This window comes from Cervus elaphus, chromosome 5 (assembly GCF_910594005.1).
Source record: "Cervus elaphus chromosome 5, mCerEla1.1, whole genome shotgun sequence".
Classification (NCBI taxonomy): domain Eukaryota; kingdom Metazoa; phylum Chordata; class Mammalia; order Artiodactyla; family Cervidae; genus Cervus; species Cervus elaphus.
In genome coordinates this window covers 99,230,916-99,257,028 of record NC_057819.1, presented here as the reverse complement: position 1 = coordinate 99,257,028, position 26,113 = coordinate 99,230,916, and the positions used below count along the sequence as shown (strand labels likewise).

The following is a 26,113-nucleotide window of genomic DNA, read 5'->3' as shown; positions in this document are numbered from 1 at the left end:
GAAGCAGAAGATATTAAGAAGAGGTGGCAAGAATGCACAGAAGAACTGTACAAAAAAGATCTTCACAACCCAGATAATCATGAAGGTGTGATCACTCACCTAGAGTCAGACATCCTGGAATGTGAAGTCAAGTGGGCCTTAGGAAGCATCATTACAAACAAAGCTAGTGGAGGTGATGGAATTCCAGTTGAGCTATTTCAAATCGTAAAAGATGATGCTGTGAAAATGCTGCACTCTAAATGCCAGCAAATTTGGAAAACTCAGCAGTGGCCACAGGACTGGAAAAGGTCAGTTTTCATTCCAATCCCAAAGAAAGGCAATGCCAGAGAATGCTCAAACTACCTCACAGTTGCGCTCATCTCACACACTAGTAAAGTAATGCTCAAAATTCTCCAAGCCAGGTTTCAACAATATGTGAAACGTGAACTTCCAGATGTTCAAGCTGGTTTTAGAAAAGGCGGAGGAACCAGAGATCAAATCTCCAACTTCCACTGGATCATTGAAAAAGCAAGAGAGTTCCAGAAAAACATCTATTTCTGCTTTATTGACTATGCCAAAGCCAAAGTTTATTGTGGATCACAATAAACTGTGGAAAATTCTGAAAGAGATGGGAATACCAGACCACCTGACCTGCCTCTTGAGAAATCTGTATGCAGGTCAGGAAGCAACAGTTAGAACTGGACATGGAACAACAGACTGGTTCCAAATAGGAAAAGGAGTACATCAAGGCTGTATATTGTCACCCTGCTTATTTAACTTATATGCAGAGTACATCATGAGAAACGCTGGGCTGGATGAAGCACAAGCTGGAATTAAGATTGCCGGGAGAAATATCCATAACCTCAGATATGCAGATACCACCACCCTTATGGCAGAAAGTGAAGAAGAACTAAAGAGCCTCTTGATGAAAGTGAAAGAGGAGAGTGAAAAAGTTGGCTTAAAGCTCAACATTCAGAAAACAAAGATCATGGCATCTGGCCCCACCACTTCATGGCAAATAGATGGAGCAACCGTGTAAACAGTGGCAGGCTTTATTTTTTTGGGACTTCAAAATCACTGCAGATGGTGACTGCAGCCATGAAAAAGATGCTTACTCCTTGGGAGAAAAGTTATGACCAACGTAGATAGCGCATTAAAAAGCGGAGACATTACTTTGCCAACAAAGGTCCATCTAGTCAAGGCTATGGTTTTTCCAGTGGTCATGTATGGATGTGAGAGTTGGACTGTGAAGAAAGCTGAGCACCGAAGAATTGATGCTTTTGAACTGTGGTGTTGGAGAAGACTCTTGAGAGTCCCTTGGACTGCAAGGAGATCCAACCAGTCAGTCCTAAAGGAAATCAGTCCTGAATATTCATTGGAAGGACTGATGTTGGAGCTGAAACTGCAATACTTTGGCCACCTGATGTGAAGAGCTGACTCATTTAAAAAGACCCTGATGCTGGGAAAGATTGAAGGTGGGAGGAGAAGGGAACAACAGAGGATGAGATGGTTGTATAGCATCACTGACTCAATGGACATGAGTTTGAGTAAACTCTGGGAGTTGGTGATGAACAGGGAGGCCTGGCGTGCTGCAGTCCATGGGGTCACAAAGAGTCAGACACGACTGAGCGACTGAACTGAACTGAAAGTTGTCTTTATGTTAGTGTTTTTTTTTTTTAATACAGTAGCTGTAATGCCATGCAAATCGCAGCCTTTCAGTTTGAAAATCACTTTAGATATGTAGCAATATAGATCTCATTACCTTCTGGTAATGACCCTTTGACACAAATGATTCATGAGTCCAAAAGAAATGTACCAGCTAAAGCTTGAAGGGGTGAAGGGTGAGCTTAGAAGGTGGTAGGAGAACTGGAGGTGGGAGGTGGAAGCTGGTAAGGCCTGCATTTGACCTTAAAGATGATCTCAAAACTTGTGCACATTACTTTTTGTTGCACAGAAAAGTGGAGAAGAATGAAGTCAGCTCATTTGGGGAAGATGGGGGAATATGGGAAAACAGATGGAAGAGAATACCTTAGCTTCTTAAGTCCAGAAATGTCCATCATTCATCATCCTCCCCCAGTCTGCTCAATTTTGCCCTAGAAATGACTCTTCAGCCTGGTCCCCCTTCTCCCTTCCATTCTATTGTTCATCTTCTCTCCTTGATTAGTTTCAGTCTATGACAGTTGTGCCCCACTCCCTTCACCCTCCACACTGCCCAGAATTATCTTCCTAAAGGAGAAGTCTCATCATGCCACTCCACTCCTTGCCTTAAAGAGCAGATCCACTACTGGATCCACGTGTCTTCCTCCAGGGGAGGCTCCTGGTTCATTTCTTTAGCTGCTGAGCTGCTCCTGCTCAGTCATGTCCGTCTTTTTTGTGACCTCATGGACTGTAGCCTGCCAGGCTCCTCTGTTCATGGGATTTTTCCAGGCAAGAATACTGGAGTGGATTGTCATTTCCTACTCCAGGGGATCTTCCCGACCCAGGGATCGAACCTGCATCTCCTGCATTGGTAAGTGGATTCTTTACCACTCCATCGCCTGGGAAGCCTCATTCCTTTACCTGCTATACAAAATCATTCACACCCTGTTCCAGTCATCCTCTTCAGCCTTCTCTCTCCTGCCCTCTACCCCCACAAACACCTCATAATAGGATGTGCCTTGCCTTTCTCTCTCTTTGGAATACCCTTTCCCAACTTCTGCCCACCCTTCAGAAAGATTATCCTCAAATGTCCCCTCCTCTGGACAGCCTGCACTGACTCCATCCCTCCCCCAGCCAAGCTCTGGGAGTCACTTTGTCTTCTGAGTCATACCTCTATTATAGCATTCCTGGAATCATAATACCTCTTCATGATTGTCTCCTCAACCATACGAGGAAGGCAGGGGCGATGTTAATTCATGTCTGACTTCCCATTGCCTAGTATAGTGATTAGCACAAAACAGACATGGATAGATGGATGGATGCATGAATGGATATTAACTTCGATGAATGGATGGAGAAGAATAGTAAGAGAATTTAGAAGTAACCCCGAGAAGATCAAAGAGAGACACCAGAGGGAGCTGATACACCACGATAAAGAAGTGGGAGGGAGGGCCAAAGACGGCTACAAGCTCTGGGGTGAGGGGCGCGCGATAGGCGAGCGTCACGCAACTGGAACCGCTCAGCCACCTGTGCATCCCCTTATCCTCCTTCCTAGACTGCGTTCGAGCTCACCCACCGCCCCCACCATCCCCGTAGCCTCCAACGCCACTGAGAAAGCAAACAAAGGGGAGAGAACCCCTGCAGGGTGCTGGATGCAGGGAGCCAATCAGAATGTTTTAATCTCCTGGAAGGCGGGCGCCTTCTTTTGAAGGGGCCCAATCAGTTCCTAAGCGGGTGCGGAGGGGCGGAGAGATGGGCGGGAGGAGCAGTGTGTAGAGACCGAGCGCGCCGGGGAGGGATCCCTTGGCAGGGGTGGGGATGGAGGGCGGAGGGGGCCGGGCGGAGCCAATCACCGCGCGTGTCTGTGAGGAGAGGGCGGGCAGCGCCGTGGCGCGCGCGATCCGGGCTGACGCATCTGGCCTCGGTTCCCCAGGATCCAAGTTGGGAGGGGGGGAGAAGAGGCGGGGGTAGTGGAGAGAGCGCGGGGGCGCGCGTGCGCAGTGGCGCGGGGAGGAGCAGGGACCTGGCAGAAGGCTAGAAGGCTGTGAGCTCTCCGCGAACCGGGCGGGCGGCGGGCGCGCGCACCATGGGGGAGAAACCCGGGACCAGGTAAGAGAGGTGGGGCCATTCGGCGGGACGTGGGCGGCGGCACCGGGCGGGTGCCGGGACGGTCCCCAGACAGGAACACCAGGGAGAGAATTCGGGGGCCGGACGCCTGGGTCCGTAGGGGACAGCCATCCGGGGCCGCACGCCTAGGTCCTCGAGGATAATGAGGGGAAGGCATGCCACAGCCCCTGCAGAAAGCGAGGGCTGAAGATCAAGAAACCTGCATCGGGGTTCTCGCAGAGATGTGGGGGGCCGGACGACTGGGTTCTCCGGTGCAGCCTGCGTTGCAGGGGCGGAGGAAGGAGCAGGTGGCCGGCCCGGAGGGGACGGGTGTGGGCAGGCTAGATGCCAGGGGCGGGATCCCCCCCAAGACTCGTGCCCAGCCACTTGAAAGCCTCCTATCCAATACCCCACAGGCAGTCGGGCTGCCCCCACCGGTCCCAAGGGCCGGGTGGCTCTGCTTCCAAACTTCTCCTTTCCCCCGGGTTGCTAGGAGCAACAGCTTCATTTTGGGGGAGCAAGGAGTGCTTGGCGACCCTCCCCAATTCTGGGCCTTATCCCTATTCCCGGGGGTGAGGGGAGGCTGTATCTGCCCAGGGCACGCCATCCACTCCCCGGATGTTTTCTGTGCAATCGAGGCTCCTTCCTTCCACTGACACCCCGAGTTCTCTTTTTTGGTCTCTAGCAAAATCCACTTCCTGTTGTGACCCAACACCTCCGGGGTGAATGCCTGAGTCTCTGGGGAGAAGGAACAAAAGAGGAAAAAGATTGGGGCTATTTGCTTCTCTCCAGAGAGGATCAGGAATGGGCGCCTGGTTCTGAGCTGTCACTTGTTCTGCAAAACATTTTACCAGCCCCACAGCTCCCCACCCATAGAGTGGGAAATCACAGGTTCCTGAGCACCCAGTCGACTGATACTGGAGAGGTGATCAGAGGGAGGACTGGTGTCCTGGATTAGGGGTTAAACACAGCAAAAGGGGAAGTCGCTGACTTGAGGGAGGCCCCAGATTTCCGTTATGTGGTTCAGGGAGGGGGACGGATGGACCACACAGGGACTGCTGACTTGGCACAATTCCTCCCACCTCCATCAAATTCTGGGCCACAGGAAATGGAGAGAATAGCAGGAAGTGTGAAGGGGCATCTGCTTCTGCTGCCCCCCTCTCCCCGCACCTGCCGGGCACCTCTCAGGTCACCCCGACACTCTGCCTTCTTGGCCAGCTTCAGTATACACATGCTTGCTCCTCCCTAGCCGGCAGGAGGTTGGCTGGGTTAGGATCCAAAGGGCAGGTGCCCTGCAGCTGCTTCAGGGCAATTACTCCAGAACCACACTCCAGTTGTCCAACGGACTGTGGCTGTCCCAACCCTCTGCCAAGGACTCCTAATAGGAAGAAACACTGGGACAAAAAGGAAAACCAGAAGCAAGGGGGAGGGAGAGCTGAAGGCTGCCACAGCAGTCAGCCCCCAGGTGGGGACAAGAGATAGGGTGCTTATCCTAGTTCCCACCACACCAGTGTCTGCCCTCCTTTACTGGATGGGGGTACCCGGGTGCCTCTGTACCCTATGCCTTATGGTCTTTGGATAGCTTGGCATTCTGGGAAGAAGGGGCATGTGACGTTGTTACAGTGGATGGTCCAGGTGGCAGGATTTCAGTTTCTACTACCTGGGGACCCTTCCCGGGTATCACTGCTGAGGCAGAGTGGATTGGTAGGAGTAAGGTGGGGCAGGAGAGAACAGGCCCACAAGTGTCCAGGGCACAGGGGTTGCCAGACATCTCCCTATCCTCCCAGCAGTGGGTGGAGTCCAGGCTTAGACCACTTCAGCAACCAGAAAGCGAACTCTCCTTCACTCCAACAAACATAATGCCAAGAACAGAGGCAGGATAGTACAATCATTTAGTGATGAAGAGCCAGAGTACCTCTGTCTGTACACGAATTCCACCATTTACACTCTCCGTGACCTAAGGCAAAATACTTGACCTCTCCTGGGCTTCAGTTTCCTCACCTGTAAAATAGGAATATTAGGACCTCCATCACTGGGTTGCTAAGAGTATTAAATGCAATTAACACACCTGAAACACTTGCAACGCTATAGGGCATGAACCATTCACCCAATAAATGTTAGGCAGCATCATGGTGTCTGGCTTATGGCTGGGAACTGTGCTGGGGACGCCTAAATCAATAAGGCCTCTGTTGCCCACAGTCTAGTGAAATAGATGATACACAGCTAACTGCACGTTATCACACTACATGTGTGCTAAGTCACTCAGTCGTGTCCAGTTCTTTGTGACCCCACGGACTGCAGCCCACCTGGTTCCTCTGTCCATGGGATTCTCCAGGCAAGAATACTGGAGTGGGTTGCCATGCCCTCCTCCAGGGTATCATCCCAACCCAGGGATCGAACCCTTGTCTCTTATGTCTCCTGCATTGGTAGGCAGGTTCTTGACCACTAGCACCACCTGGGAAGCCCTATGACACTACAGGTAAAGCATAAACAAGGTGTGACAGAAACCCCAAAAAAGGGAGTGACTAGAGTGGGCCTGGGTCTACTTTCTAAAGGAGGTGACCTCTGAGCTGGGCCTTGAAAGACAAATAACCTTTTAAGCTGCTGAGATCAGAGACAGGGACAGTTGGAGGTTAATGGAGAGCAGGGTCACACTTAGGAACTGCCCATAATAGAAACCAATTTAGAGCCATTGCTCTTTCCAGTACTCCAGCTCTTGTGGGAGGTGGAGACCAGAGATGGAAAGAGGGAGAGGTCTTATACAACCTGCAACCTGCCCATTCAGGTCCCCCTGGAGGAGATCTTCTGGGAAGAGCCTGAGCGGTTCCTCTGGCAACCTGAGGCCATTGCCAGGGGAGGAGGGGAACTAGTGAGGGTGGAGCAAGGGGGTTGCCATGCTGGGTATATTAATGGCTTGTGGTTACCTGTCCTTCTGGGGAGAAGTGGGATGGGGTAGGGCTGGGTAAAACCCCAAAGCCTTCAGGTGGGAATCTCGGGTGAGCTCTGCCTTCTCGGGCCAGGGAGGGACGAGGTCCTGGCACGGGGGTCCCTGCTGAGTCTGAGGCAGGCAGTGGGGTTTCCCTTTCTGTTTTGTTAGGGTCTTCAAGAAGTCGAGTCCTAACTGCAAGGTGAGTCTCCCACAGCGCTTCTCCTCCTGACCCTCCCTGGGCCCTCACAAGGCCCGGCCTGCCCCTAGACGATCCCCAACCCCAAGCTCCCCACTTCCTGTGACAGCTAAGAGCCGACTTCCTTCCCTCCTGAAGCCCCTGGCCGCAAAGGCCTGAGCCAGCCACAGGGCTGGGTGGGGACAGGCTGGTGTCCTAAGTGAGACTCAGGGGGAGGGGCCAGAAGTCCAGGCCTGGAGCCCTCATAGGGGCCTAGCCAGGATGCCTCCCCCAGGCTATGGCCTGTTTATCCGAGGTCCTTGAGGGCATCTGGTGAGGTTCTCTAACCGCCTGCCTAGGGCCAGGTTCTCCTGGACACACAGACACACCCGCCCATCTGGAAACCGTATTAGGGAGCAGTTAAAAAGCCTCAAGTTCAGCTAGTCGGGGGAAAGCCCACCACTCTCCTTTTGCAACTCTACAAAAACCCAGAGAAACTCCTTCAGAGACCCCCAACCTGGGAGGCCCAGGGGCAGGGCAGCCACTTTTGAGGGCCCTGAAGCCCTGCCAGCCCCTACCCAGTCTTCCTGTGACCCCTCTGCATCCTCAGCTCACTGTGTACCTGGGCAAGCGGGACTTTGTGGACCACCTGGACAAAGTGGATCCTGTAGGTAAGTAAGACTGCCCAGAAGGGAACATCATGTCCCCCGAGACGGGAGGCAGTTCCTGGGCCCAGGAATGGAGGGGAGGCCCTGACAGAACTGCGCTCCTGTGTCCCCTTCCCCAGATGGCGTGGTGCTAGTGGACCCGGACTACTTAAAGGACCGCAAAGGTACCGGCCCCGAGGCCAGGGGCCTGAGGGAAGGGAGTCAGGGAGGCGGGGCTGGCACTGGGACCGGCCTCAAGGAGACAGGTGGGGAGCCGAGGCGAAAGCCAGGAGTGGGGTGAGATTCAGGCAGGTGCTGTGCTGCCGGGGAAGGAGCAGCTGCTGCTACAAACTGGGGGAACTTCGGGAGGGGGGCTCCTTACCACCCCGCCTTGCCCTCCCTTGCTAGTGTTTGTGACCCTCACCTGCGCCTTCCGCTATGGCCGCGAAGACCTGGACGTGCTGGGCTTGTCCTTCCGCAAAGACCTGTTCATCGCCAACTACCAGGCCTTCCCCCCAACGCCCAACCCACCTCGGCCCCCCACCCGCCTGCAGGAGCGGCTGCTGAGGAAGCTGGGCCAGCATGCCCACCCCTTTTTTTTCACAGTGAGGATGCCCCCACCCTCTGCAGAGCAAGGGGTCTGGGACTGTGTTGGGGGGCAGGGGTGAGGCACCTGTTACAAGAAGGTCTGGGAGTAACACTGTGGGACCCTAGACCCCCAGACCCCTTCAGAGTCACCCTGCACTCCTAGCCTCTCTGCCTCCTCCCTGGGGCCCCCTCCGTTTTCCTTTCTCATCCTCAAGAGTCCCTCTCCAGCCTCTTGAGATTGAGAGGAAGATTTGGGGACTTTCTGGAAGAACTGAACTCTTTTCCTTCGCCACAGATACCCCAGAACCTGCCCTGCTCCGTCACCCTGCAGCCGGGCCCAGAGGACACCGGGAAGGTAGGGGAGGAACAGTCCGGCAGGAGCCAGGGGCGCACCTGAGGTGGGCTGGGGTGCTGAGGAGACAGCAGGGTGGGACTCAGGGCAGGGAAACATGGCCCGGGGCGGTGGCCCTGTGGAATGGGCGCTGTCCCCTGTCCCCGGGTGATACCGCCTCCTGCTCTTGACCTGCTCATAAGGGTAGAAGGCTCACCTTGCACAGCCAGGACCGAGCCCCGAGGCAGAGGCCCTAGGCTAGAGGCTAGAGGTGAGACCCAGGCCCCAGGCTCCTCAGACCCAGAGTCCCTGCCCAAGGCGAGGGAAGCAGGAAGGAAGGGAGTAGCGTTGGCGGCAGGGACCTTGTGTAAGATGTGCCCTTTTCTACCCCCCTTGAGGCCTGCGGGGTAGACTTTGAGATTCGAGCCTTCTGCGCCAAATCACTAGAAGAGAAAAGCCACAAACGGTGAGGGACGCAGCCCCCCTCGGGCCTGACCCGGACCCCCATGGAAGGTGGGAGCCAGTGTCTGACCCCTCACCGCTCGCCCCCTGCCCCCAGGAACTCTGTGCGTCTGGTGATCAGAAAGGTGCAGTTTGCCCCAGAGAAACCCGGCCCCCAGCCTTCAGCTGAAACCACGCGCCACTTCCTCATGTCTGACCGGTCCCTGCACCTTGAGGCTTCACTGGACAAGGAGGTGGGGTGGGGATGCACGTGCTGCAATGCAGGCCCTGGGGGGAGGGCTGGAACCACAGGGCAGGATGGTGTTTTCAAAGGAGGCCACCTTAGCTGAGGGTGGGCTTGGGTACAGGCTGGGAGGAGGCCCAGCCCTGTGTGTGTATGGCGGGGGTGAGGAGGGGGTCATGCTAATAATAAGGATCAGTGAAAACACCCAATTAACCTGATCCCCTCCCCTCAAAAGCTGTACTACCATGGAGAGCCCCTCAATGTCAATGTCCACGTCACCAATAACTCCACCAAGACTGTCAAGAAGATCAAAGTCTCTGGTAGGAGGTGGGGGTTGGAAGGGGGCCTTACGGTGGGGGCGGGGTGGGGGGGGTATAGTTTCTGCCAATGTGGCCTCAAGCATCAGCTCAGCCCCAGGACTGAGCCCAGTTTGGGAGACCCACGGGGCTCAAAGACTTCTGGCTGTCTGTCCCGGGCTGAGATGGAGGGGCAGTGCGGGTCCTCAGAGGGGCCGGGGCCCTTGCCTGGGTCTGGAGCTAAGTAGGGGGTTGTCTGTACCCCATGCCCAGCGGCTTGGCACCTGGCCCCTCCCCCCCACAGTGAGACAGTACGCCGACATCTGCCTCTTCAGCACCGCCCAGTACAAGTGCCCCGTGGCTCAGGTGGAACAAGAGTGAGTAGCAGAACAGCCCTGGGAAGGGTGCCCTGGGAAGGTGGGAGCGTGGGTAGTTCTTCCCAAACGGTCTCTACTTACAAGGGCATTCCCTCCAGTCTGAGGGTGGCTCTGAGCTGCCCGTTTTCTTGAGCAGGTTGGCCCAAAACCTACTCCCTGTGACCCGTGCCCGCAGAGAGGAGGGGCTGGTGATGGGGGAGAAGCCGCTGGGGGTGGGAGCTGCCCCCTTGCCCGGCCTGCCCCCTCAGAGTCTCCCTCTCTCGCGCCCACCCCGCAGTGACCAGGTGTCGCCCAGCTCCACCTTCTGTAAGGTGTACACCATAACCCCCCTGCTCAGCAACAACCGGGAGAAGCGCGGCCTCGCCCTGGACGGGAAGCTCAAGCACGAGGACACCAACCTGGCCTCCAGCACCATGTGAGGGGGAGGCGGGGCGGCTGCAGCGCAGGGGAACGGACACCTGTTCTGTCCCCGGGCCAGGGCTCTGTCACTGAACAGACCCCAGACACCTCTCCCGTTCTCAGAGGGAGGCAGACAAATCACATACAGGACAGAATGTGTAGTGCGTTTAGTGACAGGTGTTAAGGAGAAAAAGCAAGGCCGACCTGGGAGATATAAAGGGGGAGGGTGGTGGGAGGGATGGGGAGACCTGACCCAGAGGTGGATTCTGGGTGAAGGTGCCAAGGGAGTAGGTGATGTGGATGTGCAGGGCAGGAGCGCTCCAGGCAGAGGGTACCACAGGCACAAAGACCCTGAGGTGGCCCCCCGGGTGTCTGAGGCAGGCCCTCTAGGGCAACAGCTTCATAAAGTAGGGGCTGGATTTCCCCCCTACCCGCCCCTCTGTACACGACCACATACAGCAAGCCTGGAGGCCAGCCTGGGAGCCAGAAGTGCGGTCAGAGGGCTGATGGAGAGCAAGACGGTGCAGGGTGGCTGGGTTGCAAGGACTTGGGCTTTTACTGAGAGAGGGATGAGAAGGACCACAGCAGGGTACTTTACGTGACATGAGCATGCTGGTATCTGTAGTCCTGCCTCCTCACGGGGGCCCCAGGGTGGGCAGTGGGCTCTGGTCCAACCCCTTCCCCCGATTGCAGCGTAAAGGAGGGTGCCAACAAGGAGGTGCTGGGGATCCTGGTGTCCTACAGGGTCAAGGTGAAGCTGGTGGTGTCTCGAGGCGGGTGAGTGCTGGGCTGGGGGGGTCCTGGGGCGGGGGGAGGCGGCGCAAAGGTTTCCTCTGGCTCTGCGCTATCATCTCTTCTTGCCACCTCTCCCCCAACCCCAGGGACGTCTCAGTGGAGCTGCCTTTTGTTCTCATGCACCCCAAGCCCCATGATCACATCACCCTTCCCAGGCCCCAGTCAGGTGAGCCTGCCACCCACCCAAGCCCCCAAAGGGAGGGTCTGAAGCAAGGCCAGCGGAGAGGAAAGCTGGTCCTTTTAGCACCCACCTACCCCCTGACTCTCCTCCCCTCAGCTGCTCCTGAAACAGATGCCCCTGTGGACACCAACCTCATTGAATTCGATACCAAGTAAGAGACTCATGCCCCACCCCTTTGAGCTTTGACTCTCTGGACAGATTCCTGTAACATTCAGATCTACCCCGTTTTTTTCCCTTTGGGAGGCGGGATGGTTGAAGCATCCAACTGAGAGGCTCATGAGCTGCCAACTACCACCCCTTCTCTGTCCCTTCTGCAAACATCTCCAGTCCCAAGGCTGCTCCGGTGCCTCTATCTCTGGGAGGGGAGGGGACTGGGAGGTGGAGGAGGAGGAGGCCTGGGGCCCCCACCTCACCCCCTCCTCTCTACCACCAAGCTATGCCACAGACGACGACATTGTGTTTGAGGACTTTGCCCGGCTGCGGCTCAAGGGGCTGAAGGACGAGGACTACGACGACCAGTTCTGCTAGGAAGGGGGGCTGGAAGAAGGAAGTGGATGGTGGGGGGACAGGTGGGGGCAGGACCAAGACCCCCACTGTCACTGAGAGGGATCCCAGCCCCTCTTCCCTTCCCCTCCACCCAGCAGCTTCCTTGACCAAACCCTCCCTCTCCCACCCTCCCCCAACCCCCACCAGATACGCACTGGACCCAGCTCTTGTGGAACATGGGCATTAATTTTTTGACTTCGGCTGTGCTTCCCCAATCCCCCAGTGGGTGGCAAGCTGTGTTCACACCTCAGTTTTTTGGAGGGGGAGCCAAAGAGGAGTGATAGTAGGAAAAGTGGGGGGAAAGCACTCCCACATTCAACCTCACACCAACACCCCCTCCTGTCACTATCTCTGCCTCCCATTCCTTCAGGATGAGACCCTTTGGGGGGCAAGACCACTTCGTTGTTTCTGAGTGTAAAGAAGAAAATAAACCTTTTAATAGGCCTGAGTGTGTATTTTCTGTGCGGTGTTTAAGGGGCGCACAGTGTGCTCATCCATGATGGTCAGCTGTGGGTGAGACTGAGTCCCTTCTCTGCACCCACATGGCACCTGGCCCAGAGGCTGTCAATGAACATTTACAGAATGGCTGATCTGTACCTGTGCCCCAAGGTGAACACAGAAGCTTCATTTGGTCAGTCCCGACTCAAAGGTAGTTTGATAAAGCCACAGAGCAAACTCTCTCATTTATAGAGGGAATCACAACTCACTTTCCCGCAGACTAGATGCTCGTGGGAGCTGGGCAGGGCAGGCCCGTCCCTGCTGGGGCTGACGTACACAACCACAGGGTGACCTGTTGTGACTGAGCTGTTTCCACTGCTCTGTGTGGCTGCTTCCACGGTCCGTTCCTGGGGCTCAATGGGGCCACAGCTGCAGGCGGAAGCCACACGACTGACATCTCTGTGCAGCCTGGTACTTACACTGTCACACAGAAGCCGAGGCTTCAGGCAGCCAAAGACAGTTGTGCTGCTGTGGACAAGTCCAAGAAGCTACAGCCCACTGCTGCTCCTCTGATGCTCATCGGAGACTCCCAGAGGCTCAGCCCAAGCCCCTGGCTGGGCTGGAGGGAGGAGTGATACTCCCGACATCCCTCACCCCCACCACCCACTCCCACTCCTGCAGTCCAACCTTCCTTTTTCTCTTAAGGCTCATTCATTCGTGCCATGAACCACCTTGATTTAAACCCCCATCATGTGCTAAGCGTAGTACAGGGATGGCAGTGGTCAAAACAAACTCGAAATCATTACAGTATCTGCTCCGAAGGAGAAACGCAGCAGCTAGGGAGCTCTGACTGAGGCGAGGGCTGGAGACTGATTTCCCTGGAGGTGGTGGTGACCTTGGAACAGAGCCCTGGAAGATGAGGAGGAGGCCAGTATCCCAGGCAACAGGAACACCATGTGTGAGGGCAGCGGGAACAGAGCACATTTCAGAGGCTGAAAGAGGCCAGAGGGACTGGGACAGAGACATTCGGGGGCAAAGCAGTTCCAGATGAGGCCAGTGAGGCAATGGGGCCCCTCCTACCAGCCTTTAGTGGCTCAGTGGTAAAGAATCCACCTGCCAATGCAGGAGATGCGGGTTCAATCCCTGGGTTGGGACGATCCCCCTGGAGGAGGAAATGGCAAGCCATTCCAGTACTCTTGCCTGGAAAATTCCGTGGATAGAGGAGCCTGGCGGGCTGCAGCTCATGGGGTCACAGTCACAGAGTCAGACAACGACAAAGCATACACGCACGCACACGGCTCATGAAACCTAATTAAACCATGATTTACCCACAGGCTTTAAGTGCCCCCAGAATGCCAGTGACCTTGCTTACCTCTCCATAGTAGCAGTCTATTTGCACACCCTGGTCGTCTTCACGCAGAGGAACTGCCATCATCCCTCTGACCCCTGGGAACCTGCTCCTTGACCCCGGAGCTCTTGGCCTGTGGACCTCACAACTTTTCAGGTGACTCTGAATCCTCTGGGGTGCACGATAAAGACACGGAGTCCTAAGCTTCCACCTTCCCCGATTCTGATTCAGTTGGTCCCAAGAAGAATCCATGAATCAGGATTGTGAATTAGAACACAGTTTGAGAAACAACGCCTTTTTTCTTTTAGCTTAAAAACATTTTTAATGCTTTTATGAAAGTGAAACATGCACATAGTTTAAAAAAAAAAAAATCCGCAGGAAAGCAAAGTCTCCCTCCTGCCCTCGACCCCCAGCCTCCCATTTCTCATTCCCAGAGGCAGCCAGTATCACCAGTTCCTTGATTATTCTTCCAAAGACATTCTTCAGACACAGTCATACCCGTATAACCTACATTTCTCCCTTATTTTAAATACAGGTAACAGCAAACAGTTAGAACAGGACATGGAACAACAGACTGGTTCCAAATAGGAAAAGGAGTACATCAAGGCTGTATATTGTCACCCTGCTTATTTAACTTATATGCAGAGTACATCATGAGAAACGCTGGGCTGGAAGAAGCACAAGCTGGAATCAAGATTGCTGGGAGAAATATAAATAACCTCAGATATTCAGATGATACCACCTTGATGGCAGAAAGTGAAGAAGAACTAAAGAGTCTCTTGATGAAAGTGAAAGAGGAGAGTGAAAAAGTTGGCTTAAAGCTCAACATTCAGAAAACCAAGATCATGGCATCTGGTCCCATCACTTCATGGCAAATAGACGGGGACAGTGGAGACAGTGTCAGACTTTATTTATTTGGGCTCCAAAATCACTGCAGATGGTGACTGCAGCCATGAAATTAAAAGACGCTTACTGCTTGGAAGAAAAGGTATGACCAACCTAGACAGCATATTAAAAAGCAGAGACATTACTTTGCCAACAAAGGTCCATCTAGTCAAGGCAATGGTTTCTCCAGTAGTCATATATGGATGTGAGAGTTGGACTATAAAGAAAGCTGAGCACAGAAGAATTGATGCTTTTGAACTGTGGTGCTGGAGAAGACTCTTGAGAGTTCCTTGGACTGCAAGGAGATCCAACCAACCCATCCTAAAGGAGATCAGTCCTGGGTGTTCATTGGAAGGACTGATGTTGAAGCTGAAACTCCAAAACTTTGGCCACCTGATGTGAAGAACTGACTCATTTGAAAAGATCCTGATGCTGGGAAAGATTAAGGGCAGGAGGAGAAAGGGACGACAGAGGTTGAGATGGTTGGATGGCATCACCGACTCAATGGACATGGGTTTGGGTGAACTCCGGGAGTTGGTGATGGACAGGGAGGCCTGGCGTGCTGTGGTTCATGGGGTCGCAAGGAGTCAAACATGACTGAGCACCTGAACTGAACTGAACTGAACAGCATACTATGCACTCTTCTACACCTGGCTTTTTTTCCTTAGTCATGCGGCTAGAAGAGCATTCCTTTAGCAATCCATATACATCTATCTCATTCTTTATTTTCATTTATTTATACATTTGGTTGCATCAAGCCTTAGTTGCGGCACATGGGCTCTCGGTTGCAATACATGGGGTTTAGTTACCCTGTAGCATGTGGGATCTTAGTTCCCACACATCTTAGTTCCCTGACCAGGGATCAAATTTGGGCCCCCTGCACTGGAAGGCAGATTCTTAACCACTGGGCCACCGTGGAAGTCCCTAGATCTCCCTCATTTCTTTAAAGAGTCGCCTGGCTTCCACTGCCTAGATGTCATTTACTTTTCAGTTGTCTATCAATGAACATGAAGGACGTCCACTCTTGCTAATTCAAACACTGTTACAATAATTATCCTTGAAGGTATGTCTTTTTTCACATGCAAAGTGCATATGTAAAACAAACTAATAAAAGTAGAATTGGTGGGGGAATTCCCTGGGTGTGCAGTGGTTAAGACTCCTCACGCTTTCACTGCCTAGGGTCCGCTTTCAATCCCTGGTGGGGGAACTAAGATCCCACAAGCCGCAAAACACGACCAAAAGAAAAAGTAGAATTGGTGGGTCAAAGAGGGTGAGCATCAATACTATATAAAAAACAGATAACCGACAAGGACCTAATGTATAGCACAGGGAATATACATTGTAATAACCTAATATAATGGAAAATAATCTGAAAAAGTATATATAGGCTTTGTAGGTGACGCAGTGGTCAAAAATCTACCTGCCAATGCAGGAGACATAGGTTCAGTCGCCGGGTTGGGAAGATCCCCTGGAGAAGGAAACAGCAATCTGCTCCAGCACTGCTGGAAAATCCCACAGACAGAGGAGCCTAGCGTGTTATAGTCCATGGGGTTGCAAAAAAGTCAGACATGACTTAGCAACTAAACAACAAGGATATAGGAACTTCTCTTGCGGTGCAGGATGTAGCCCCAAGAAACTATACATATAAAAAAGTATATATATTTTTAGAGTATATATATATACATATATATATATATATATAATTGAATCACTTTTCTGTACACCTGAAACTAACACAACATTATAAATCAACTACACTCCTATAAAATTTTTTTTTTTTAATGAGAGAAAAAAGGGTGAGCATCTTTTCAATCTCTGGGTCAAGAAGCTCCCCTGGAGAAGGAAATGGCCACCAACTCCAGTATTCATGCCTGGAGAATCCCATGGACAGAGGAGCCTGGTGGGCTACAGTCCCTGGGGTCGCAAGGAGTCAGGCACAACTTCACCGACTCAACAACAACAACAAAATTGTTGACTACGTATTACAATTTAAAAACTCATGAATTTTAAATTGTAATATGTAGTCAAGTACAATCAACTTTTTTTTTAATAGCTTCTTGGTTTCTTGTCACAAAACTCTTGCCCCTTTGGCTTTCTCACAATTTAACACTTCCTTTTCTTTCCAGATGAAACTTCAAGATCATCATATCAACCACCATCTCAGCAGCTTCAAATGTTCCTCCTTTCACAAAACCTACTCTCAAACCCACCCTTGGCTCTGCCTAACCAATACCTCACCCTTCTCTGCTCCAACACGGGGTGGCTGAGGCACTGCCAGAGAAAAATTGCACAACCACAGTTACTTGTTCATTCATCACATTTTTTTGGCCATGCTGTGTAGCATGTGGGATCTTAGTTCTTCTCACCAGAGCCCCCTGTGCTGGAAGTCCAGAGTCTTAACCACTGGACCGGGGACTTAACCACAAGTCCTTCAACAAATATTTTTAACACATCCTAGGTGCCAACACTGGGCTAAGCGATGGGTATGGATCTGGGCCACTACAAACTTACAGCTTCTAACCTCAGCTGGGCCCTCAATACCTGTTAACTCCCAGTCCCCCTCCCCTCCATGTCCCTGGTCACCTCCTTTCTCCTTCTCCCACCCTACTCACTAATTTTCCAAACCTTTCTCACATTCAGAGTGATTTCTCCTCCACTTTTCACAGAGATTAGGCTCTAAAGGATAAATGAATCCCATCTCCTACCGACAAGCACTGACACTGTTTCTCCTACACCACATACCTCCTCCTGGGCCAGGCTAATCCCTCCATCTGTGCTCAGAACACTCCCCTCCCAGCTCCTCTGAGACCCTGATTCAGCAAGATGCCCCCAGCTCTTCAACCTCTGCCTCTCTCTCTACTGATTTTTCCTCCATGGTAAGTAGACTTGCACAGGTCTCTTTCATTAAAGGAAGAAAGGGAGAGAAGAAGGGAGGAAGGAAAGAAGGGAGAGAGAAAGAAAACCAAAGAAAAAAACATTCCTCCACACTTGGGACTCTTTCACAGTAAATTATTTCTCGAGTTTTTCCTCTCTCACTTTTCACATTCATTTAATTTTTATTTTCAAAGCTGTATACCCACACAGTGGAAGGAGTCAGATACAACTACAAGGCCTATCACAATAAAAAGTAAGCCCCTTCCCTCTCTCCAATTTCCTTCTCCTCACAGGCAACCACTCTCACCTCATTTAGATGTTTCTTTTGGTATTTACTCCGTATCTCCAAACAACATGTTTATTTTGCTACTTCTTCATGCTTCCTGCCATGTAAGGTGAAGTCTGAGCCCCTTTCACCATCCCCGCTGCTCCAGCATGGGATACTCTCTCAAGAGCATTCTGTCAACATTCAGGATTTATTGCAAATGTTATCTGGAGCTGCACTAGGTGGTATATTGTGATTACCCTTCTCTATTGCACAACTGTTTTCCCTGAACAACTGTCATTTTTAAAAGTTGCTTATTCTCTGAATTTATCATTAATTCTGCACTATATTCTCCTCCAAAAAATCTATGTATCCTCTCAATTCATTAAAAAAAAAAAAAAACAGATATGATCTCCTCTATCTCCTTGAAAAAAAAAAAAATCTCTCCAAGAGCCGTCTAACTTGGGTCTAACTCTAGTCACCTCCTGAGAAGCATACTTGGGAGACAAACTTGAGACCCTGTACATTCAAAATGTCCTTATTCTGTCTTTGTTATTCATAGTTGAGCTGTTGTGACAGCCTAGATATTCCCCAAAATCTAATCTATTCTCCCATGGTGCTAGAAAAATATTGATAGTCAACCACTTAAGTAAGGAGTGGATTTCTCCAAACCCTGGAGCTGATGTGAGACCACATGACTGAGTTTTCTTCAAAGGAATGTGAGTAAAAATTACATGGGCCACTCCCTAGCCAGACCTCGGAGACAGGTGTGCCTCCTCCATACTTTTTCTTCTGCTTTCCTGCCAGCTGCGATCCATGGATGGCAGCAATCCAGTTACGACACTGCAGACAGCAATGCCCCAGAGCAGTGTCTCTCCATGGTTACTGTGCACAGAGAGCATCTGGGGATCTTCAAGCACAGATACTGATACAGTGGGTCTTGGTGGGGCCTGAGAGTCTGCTTTTCTAACAAGCATCTAGGTAATGTCAATCCTATGGCCTGAAAAAACAGATTTTTTAATTAATATGTTTATTTGACTATGCCGTATCTTAGTTGCAGCATGTGGGCTCTTTAGTTGTGGCATATGAACTCTCAGTTGAGGCATGTGGGATCTAGTTCCCTGACCAGGGATCGAACCCTGGCCCCCTAAATTGGGAGTAAGGACTACTTAGCCACTGGACCACCAGGGAAGTTCCATGAAGACCATACTTTTGAGCATAAGAGCCTAAAGGATGGCAGAGCTGCACTGCTAGCCTTGGTCTCTGATTTGTGGAAAATACTGAACTACTCACAATGAACTGTTTTCTGAGAAAAAATTAAGTTCTGTTTGGCTGAGCCACTGCGTTTTTAGCCTCCCCGAAGCACAGCCTCAGTAGAGAACTGCAGGCTGGAAACCACCTTCCCCCAAAATGTTGAAGGCACTGCTCCACTGGTACAGAGTGTTACTATTCAGAGGCTCAGTGCCATTCTGATTGCTGATCTGTTTTTTCTCTGGAAGCTTTTGCAAGACTTCCTTTTCTGAGACTAGTGATCTGACATTTTATGATGTGCCTTGATGCCCTCCACTTAACGAGCCCTTTTCATCTGTAAACACACGTCTGTTCCTCCCTTTTACCTTGTTCTCTTACAGAATTTAAGCCCCTGGACTGATTCTTTAATTTTCTCACTTGCTCTTCAACCTTTTGCTCAATGTATTCCTTCCCTCATGGTTTTATTTTAAACTGTGTTTTCTTCCATTCAATCCTCTATTATAATGTCTGCGTGCTAAGTTGCTTCAGTCATGTCCGACTCTTTGTGACCCTACGGACTGTAGCCCGCCAGGCTCGTCTGTCCATGGGATTCTCCAGGCAAGAATACTGGACTGGGTTGCCATGCCCTCCTCCAGGAGATGGAACCTGAGTTTCTTAAATCTCCAGAATTGGCAGGCAGATTCTTTACCACATGTGGGAAGCCCCAGTCTCTTACCTAATAGCATCAAAGTTTTTTTCCATGTTTTTTTCCTTAAGTTTTACTCTTTGTTGTCTAAGGTGTTTGTTTATTTGTTTTCCAGTATATTTTGGTCTCTGCCTTTCAGGTTAGAAAGTTTCACCAAACGTCTGGAAATCCTTTGTTTTAGATCTTTCATCTTTCTTAAAAAAAAAAAAACTACATATTCTTGTTTTAATATTTATCTGGCTGCGTCGGGCCTTACTGAGTTGGGCATATGGGATATTTCGTCATGGTGCATGGGCATTTCACTGCAGCACAGAGCCCCACAGCTCATGGGCTCAGGAGTTGCAGCACACAGGCTTAGTTGCCCCATGGCACGTGGGCTCTTAGTTCCCCATCAGGGATTGAACCCATGTCCTCAGCACCAGAAGGGTGATTCTTCACCACTGGACCACCAGGGAAGTCCCTGTCTGCTCATCTTTCAGGGGGACATGCTAAGAAGATGACTAGAAGATCTGAGGATACAGTTGGGACTTACCAACTATGGGTTTCATTGTCGGGTGATCCGGCTAACTGCTCTGTTGGAGAACCCCTGACGTTAATAACCTTAGGTCTTTTCTCTGAATAGTCAAATTCCCCAGGTAAGAGTCTTCTAGTCTCTGACCTGGAAGGTATAAGCCTCGTTGTCAGAGTTCTAGAAACCACCACTCAGTAAATAACTCACTCAATCTCTGTCTTCAATACAATCACACCCAGGTGCTCTCCATGAGAAAGACTCTGTTTTCCATCACTAACAAAGAAACCTCCAGCAATCTGATGAGTTGGGGGTGAGTAGTTACTGAGACACATGAAGTAAAGGAGGAGATGGGGGTGGGGGGGTCTAAATACTTCAAATAATCCTCCTAATTTTAGTACTACCTACATTCCAGCTAAAATGGACTGGAATGGGTGAAATTTTAACTCAGACCATTATATCTACTACTGTAGGCAAGAATCCCTTAGAAGAAATAGAGTAGCCATCATAGTCAACAAAAGAGTCCGAAATGCAGTACTTGGATGCAATCTCAAAAACGACAGAATGATCTCTGTTTGTTTCCAAGGCAAACCATTCAATATCACAGTAAACGAAGTCTATGCCCCGACCAATAATGCTGAAGAAGCTGAACAGTTCTACGAAGACCTACAAGACCTTCTAGAACTAACACCCAAAAAGATGTCTTTTCATTACAGGGGACTGGAATGCAAAAGTAGGAAGTCAAGAGAGACCTGGAGTAAAGGGCAAATTTGGCCTTAGAGTACAGAATGAAACAGGGCAGAGGCTAACAGACTTTTGCCAAGAGAACACACTGGTCATAGCAAACACCCTCTTCCAACAACACAAGAGAAAACTCTACACATGGACATTACCAGATGGTCAATGCCAAAATCAGATTGATTATATTCTTTGCAGCCAAAGATGGAGAAGCTCTATACAGTTAGCAGAAACAAGACCGGGAGCTGACTGTGGCTCAGATCATGAACTCCTTATTGACAAATTCAGACTTAAATTGAAGAAAGTAGGGAAAACCACTAGACCATTCAGGTATGACCTAAATCCCTTATGGCTATACAGTGGAAGTGATGAGTAGATTCAAGGGATTAGATCTGATAGAGTGCCTGAAGAACTATGGATGGAGGTTTGTGACATTGTGCAAGAAGCAAGAATCAAGACCATCCCCAAGAAAAAATAATGCAAAAAGGCAAAATGGTTGTCTGAGGAGGCCTTACAAACACCTATGACAAGAAGAGAGGAGAAAGGCAAAGGAGAAAAGGAAAAATATACCCATTTGAATGCAGAGTTCCAAAGAATAGCAAGGAGAGATAAGAAAGCCTTCCTCAGTGATCAAGGCAAAGAAATACAATAGAATGGGGAAAACTAGAGATCTCTTCAAGAGAATAAGAGATGCCAAGGGAACATTTCATGCAAAGATGGGCACAATAAAGGACAGAAACAGTATGGACCTAACAGAAGCAGAAGATATTAAGAACAGGTGGCAAGAATACACAGAAGAACGATACAAAAAAAATCTTCATGACCCAGATAACCACGACGGTGTCATCACTCACCTAGAGCCGGACATCCTAGAATTCGAAGTCAAGTAGGCTTTAGGAAGCATCACTATGAATAAAGCTAGTGGAGGTGATGGAATTCCAGTTGAGCTATTTCAAATCCTAAAAGATGATGCTGTGAAAGTGCTGCACTCAATATGCCAACAAATTTGGAAAACTCAACAGTGGCTACAGGACTGGAAAAGGTCAGTTTTCATTCCAATCCCAAAGAAAGGCGATGCCAAAGAATGCTCAAACTACCACACAATTGTACTCATCTCACATGCTGGCAAAGTAATGTTCAAAATTCTCCAAGCCAGGCTCCCACAATATGTGAACCGTGAACTTCCAGATGTCCAAGCTGGATTTAGAAAAGGCAGAGGAACCAGAGATCCAATTGCCAACATCCATTGGATCACCAAAAAAGCAAGAGAGTTCCAGAAAAACATCTATTTCTGCTTTATTGACTATGCCAAAGCCAAAGTTTATTGTGGATCACAACGAACTGTGGAAAATTCTTAAAGAGATGGGAATATCAGACCACCTTATCTGCCTCCTGAAAAATCTGTATGCAGGTCAAGAAACAGGAGTTAGAACTGGTCATGGAACAACAAACTGGTTCCAAATTGGGAAAGGAGTACGTCAAGGCTGTATATTGTCACCCTGCTTATTTAATTTATATGCAGAGTACATCATGAGAAATGCTGGACTGGGTGAAACACAAGCTGGAATCAAGATTGCTGGGAGAAATATAAATAACCTCAGATATGCAGATGACACCACCCTTATGGCAGAAAGCAAAGAAGAACTAAAGAGCTTCTTGATAAAAGTGAAAGAGGAGAGTGAAAAAGTTGGCTTAAAACTCAACATTCAAAAAAAAAAAACCAAAAACAACTCAACATTCAGAAAACTAAGATAATGGCATCTGGTCCCATCACTCCATGGCAAATAGATGCGGAAACAGTGGATATAGTTGCAGACTTTATTTTGGGGGGCTCCAAAACCACTGCAGATGATGACTGCAGCCATAAAATTAAAAGACACTTGCTCCTTGGAAGAAAAGGTATGACCAAACTAGACAGCTTATTAAAAAGCAGAGACATTACTTTGCCAACAAAGGTCTGTCTAGTCAAAGCTATGGTTTTTCCAGTAATCATGTATGGATGTGAGAGTTGGACTATAAAGAAAGCTGAGTGCAGAACTGATGCTTTTAAACTGTGGTGTCAGAGAAGACTCTTGAGAGTTCCTTGGACAGCAAGGAGTCCAATCAGTCCATCCTAAAGGAAATCAATACTGAATATTCATTGGAAGGACTGATGCTGAAGCTGAAACTCCAATACTTTGGCCACCTGATGTGAAGAACTGACTCATTGGAAAAGACCCTGACTCTGGGAAAGATTGAAGGCAGAAGAAGAAGGGGATGACAGACGATGAGATGGATGGATGGATGGATGGCATCACTGACTAAATGGACATGAGTCTGAGAAAACTCCGGGAGTTGGTGATGGACAGAGAGGCCTGGCACGCTGCAGTCGATGGGGTAGAAGAATTCGACAGGACTGAGCCACTGAACTGACTGACAGCCCAGCTGCACTGTAATGCCATTGATTTAGGGGTAAATCAAGTTGCTTCTAAGCTTTGTTCACTGCTGGTTTAGTTAACCATATGACTTTCTGTTTTTCCAGTTTCTATTGAAAGTTTTGCTATTATTAATAACTCCTCTCTTTCCTTGACTCCTTTCTTAAATCCCCTTATTGTATAGGATTGAGAAAAAGAGTGAAGTTAAATGCTAGATCCCTCAAATTTAACTAAAAGCCTCCACTCGCTTGCTAACCCTGGGCAAACCGGCTTCATTCTCAACCTTCCCTAAACTGTCAAGATTGATCTTTCCTGAAAGGAAAGATCTTTCCTTTATTATGCCTTCAAAATAAAGTTCAAATTCCTTAGCTTGCAAGCCATTTTCTGGTCTGGCTCCCCACTCCGATCTCCCCAGTCACACCTAGCCACCAACCAGGCTGCGTTCACTCCAGTCAAACTTACTGGACTTCCAATGTGTCGGCCCCTCACAGCACTACGCGCTCGCTGTGCCTTTCCCTTCTCCACTCCAACCTCTCAGCCACCTGGCTAAGCCCCAGATGCATTTCAAGCAACATTTCCTCCTAGAATCCTTTCTCTGTTCCTAGAAATACACCCTGGGCGTATCCCTAATAAAGCACCTATCCACTCTCACGTGAGAGTCCACCTCACTCACCTTTGTATCCCCAGAGCCAACCACATAATAAGCAATCAGAGAGGGAAACGGCTGACAGGAGCAAGCGCCTCAGAATATATTGACAGTCCGTGTTTTAGCGGAGCTCCGGGTCAGAGGAAAGCGCTACGGCGAAATGTCACACTCACCAAGTCGTTTTCCCCGGGCCCCGATAGGTGGCGGAGTGGGATAGGCAGACAGAGGGTCCATGGCTGTCCAGTCTGTAATACCCCAGAGGTCCTACCATCACCACCTAGCACCCGCAGACGCTCCAGAAATTCTTGTAGAAGAAATTAAACAGACCACAACAGTGTTGTGAAGGTAGACAGGTCTGAATGGCCTTAGGCTGGAGATTTTCCGATACTCCGTCTTACCACAGGTGGTCACGCGGTGGGGTCGCGCAGCAGGGCATGCGCAGGAGACCCTGGTAGTTGTAGTTCACCAGGTGAAACGAGAAGGGGAAGACCACGCTGAGCATCCTGGGAACTGTAGTGTTGGCTTAAGGTGCACCCTCTGCGCAGGCGCAAACCGACAGTCACTTCCGGGCGCTTTTCCATAGTATTTCTCAAAAGAAAACCCCAGGGTAACGATGGCTACCTACAGCCTGGCGAACGAGCGACTACGCGCCCTGGAAGACATCGAAAGAGAAATTGGAGCCATTCTTCAGAACGCAGGTTCGGGATAAGACGACGAGAGGGGTAACGAGCGCGAGAGCAAGCGTGACCGCTTGCACATGGGCGGACCAAATGGGGTTGGAAGGGATCCTAACTGGGTGTAGGGGTGGATGGGGCTGGCCCTGGGGCGGGGCTATACTGGCAGTCTCCGGATAGCCCCGCCTGCTCTCCACTCTGGCAGGTACCGTGATCTTGGAACTGTCCAAGGAAAAAACCAACGAGAGGCTCTTAGACCGACAGGCAGCGGCCTTCACCGCGTCGGTGCAGCACGTGGAGGCGGAGCTGTCGGCTCAGATCCGCTATCTCACTCAGGTGTGTTTGGTGGGACGTGCTACGCTCCCACCCCAGCTCTCTGCCTTAGCCTTATTCTTCAAGAGTACCGGGCAGAGCTTTGGTCCCCGGAGCCAAGCAAGACCAGCCCTACCCAGCAGGCCCGTCGATCCTGGCAGCATCCCTCTCTTCCAGGACAGGTTTCTTGTGTCACTGAGTTGCATCACATGAGCCAGTGGATGGAAAAGTCCTGGGAGAGGGCATCTAAACAATACGAAAGCTATAGGATTTGCCCTTAGACATTTGACCTGACCTCAAGTGTATAGCGCCCCAGATGGCTACTTCATGAGAAAAGGAACAGGACTGAAAGGGTTCTGAGGTTATTACAACAGGAAGCACCATGTACTAAACTTGTACAGTGTGCTAGACATTCTGCATTATCTAATCCTGTAACAACTCTGAAAAGTGAAACTGTTAGTCTCTCAGTTGTGTCCGACTCTTTGTGACCCTGTGGACTGTAGCCCGCCAGGCTCCTCTGTCCATGGAATTTCCCAGGCAAGAATACTGGAGTGGGTAACCATTCCATTCTCCAGGGGATCTTCCCGACCCCGGGTTGGGATTGAAGCCGGGTCTCCTGCATTGCAGGCAGACTCTTTACCGTGTGAGCCATCAGGGAAGCCCATCACAACTCTAGGAAGTAGTTACAGTCATCCCCACATTACAGAGGAGGTTAATAGAAGTACAGTGATGTGCCCTAGGTAATCCAGCTAATCATCTGGCATAGCAAATTCAAACTCAGGGAAGAAATGAGGCAAAAGACCTGATGACTTGTTGGGGAGATGGCTGAGGGAAGGGGTGCTTCACTGATCAGTCTGAATGTCCTGTAGGTGGCCACAGGGCAGCCCCACGAGGGCTCCAGCTACTCTTCGAGGAAGGACTGTCAAATGGCCCTGAAGCGGGTGGACTATGCTCGCCTGAAACTCAGTGAGGTGGCCCGAACCTGTGAGCAGATGCTGGAGAACTAGGCCAAGCCGGTGAACAGCTTGGAGGGAGAGCTCCACATACACCCCAGGACAGAACCTGGAGAGCGTGGGCTGCCCTGTACCTGCCGTACTGGTCGGAGGCCGTGAGGACGAGGGTGCAGAAGGTGGGAAGGAAGACACTTAAGAGACCAAGCCCATGCACAGCTGTGCCCTGGCTGCTCCAGCACGTTGCTCCTGCCATGCGCTTCACTGAGTACGGACAAGCTCAGACAGGCGATGGAGACTCAGACACCCAACCCACTTCCTCATGTCCCTGCCCCAGGCTTCCCGCAGACTTGGACCAAGGAAGACACATTTTTGGTTCACTGAAAAAGACAAAACTAAGGGTTTTGCTAATAAAAATAATAACACTAAAACAAGGAGCTCAGACTCTCATTG

The 26,113-nt window shown here is 50.4% G+C and overlaps 3 protein-coding genes across 4 annotated transcripts in view; 2 read left to right on the top strand and 1 right to left on the bottom strand.

The window, feature by feature from the left end:
- Positions 1-24,015, bottom strand: part of PELP1 (proline, glutamate and leucine rich protein 1) — a 47,359-nt gene extending 23,344 nt beyond the window's left edge. Inside the window, exon 1 of the mRNA XM_043903579.1 lies at positions 23,898-24,015. The gene's annotated coding sequence lies outside the window, so the exon portion shown is untranslated. The remainder of the gene's footprint in view (positions 1-23,897) is intronic.
- Positions 3,413-12,116, top strand: ARRB2 (arrestin beta 2). Of its 2 annotated transcripts, none has more exons than XM_043903583.1 (15): positions 3,413-3,726; positions 6,821-6,851; positions 7,438-7,498; positions 7,615-7,659; positions 7,883-8,079; positions 8,358-8,417; positions 8,792-8,859; positions 8,953-9,088; positions 9,314-9,398; positions 9,679-9,751; positions 10,029-10,166; positions 10,844-10,927; positions 11,032-11,111; positions 11,223-11,277; positions 11,561-12,116. In XM_043903583.1, the coding sequence occupies exons 1-15, from the start codon at positions 3,704-3,706 to the stop codon at positions 11,652-11,654; spliced, it is 1,230 nt and encodes a 409-aa protein (XP_043759518.1). In that variant the 5' UTR covers positions 3,413-3,703; the 3' UTR covers positions 11,655-12,116. The 2 variants fall into 2 exon arrangements, with proteins under 2 accessions (XP_043759518.1, XP_043759517.1); XM_043903582.1 differs by having other exon boundaries at positions 11,190-11,277.
- Positions 24,016-24,265: 250 nt separating the features above from the next.
- On the top strand, positions 24,266-26,086 carry MED11 (mediator complex subunit 11). Its single transcript, XM_043903585.1, has 3 exons — positions 24,266-24,422; positions 24,604-24,734; positions 25,580-26,086. Exons 1-3 carry the CDS (start codon positions 24,338-24,340, stop codon positions 25,715-25,717), a joined length of 354 nt encoding a protein of 117 aa, XP_043759520.1. The 5' UTR covers positions 24,266-24,337; the 3' UTR covers positions 25,718-26,086.
- Positions 26,087-26,113: the final 27 nt, after the last annotated feature.

Bases quoted from the DNA above. Each gene is read 5' to 3' on its own strand.
- ARRB2 (XM_043903582.1), top strand. From the start codon at position 3,704: ATGGGGGAGAAACCCGGGACCAG. The intron at 3,727-6,820 runs GTAAGAGAGGTG...CTGTTTTGTTAG, and splicing joins GGGGAGAAACCCGGGACCAG to GGTCTTCAAGAAGTCGAGTC. The intron at 8,860-8,952 runs GTGAGGGACGCA...CCCTGCCCCCAG, and splicing joins GAAGAGAAAAGCCACAAACG to GAACTCTGTGCGTCTGGTGA.
- MED11 (XM_043903585.1), top strand. From the start codon at position 24,338: ATGGCTACCTACAGCCTGGCGAACGAGCGACTACGCGCCCTGGAAGAC. The intron at 24,423-24,603 runs GTTCGGGATAAG...CCACTCTGGCAG, and splicing joins AGCCATTCTTCAGAACGCAG to GTACCGTGATCTTGGAACTG. The intron at 24,735-25,579 runs GTGTGTTTGGTG...AATGTCCTGTAG, and splicing joins AGATCCGCTATCTCACTCAG to GTGGCCACAGGGCAGCCCCA.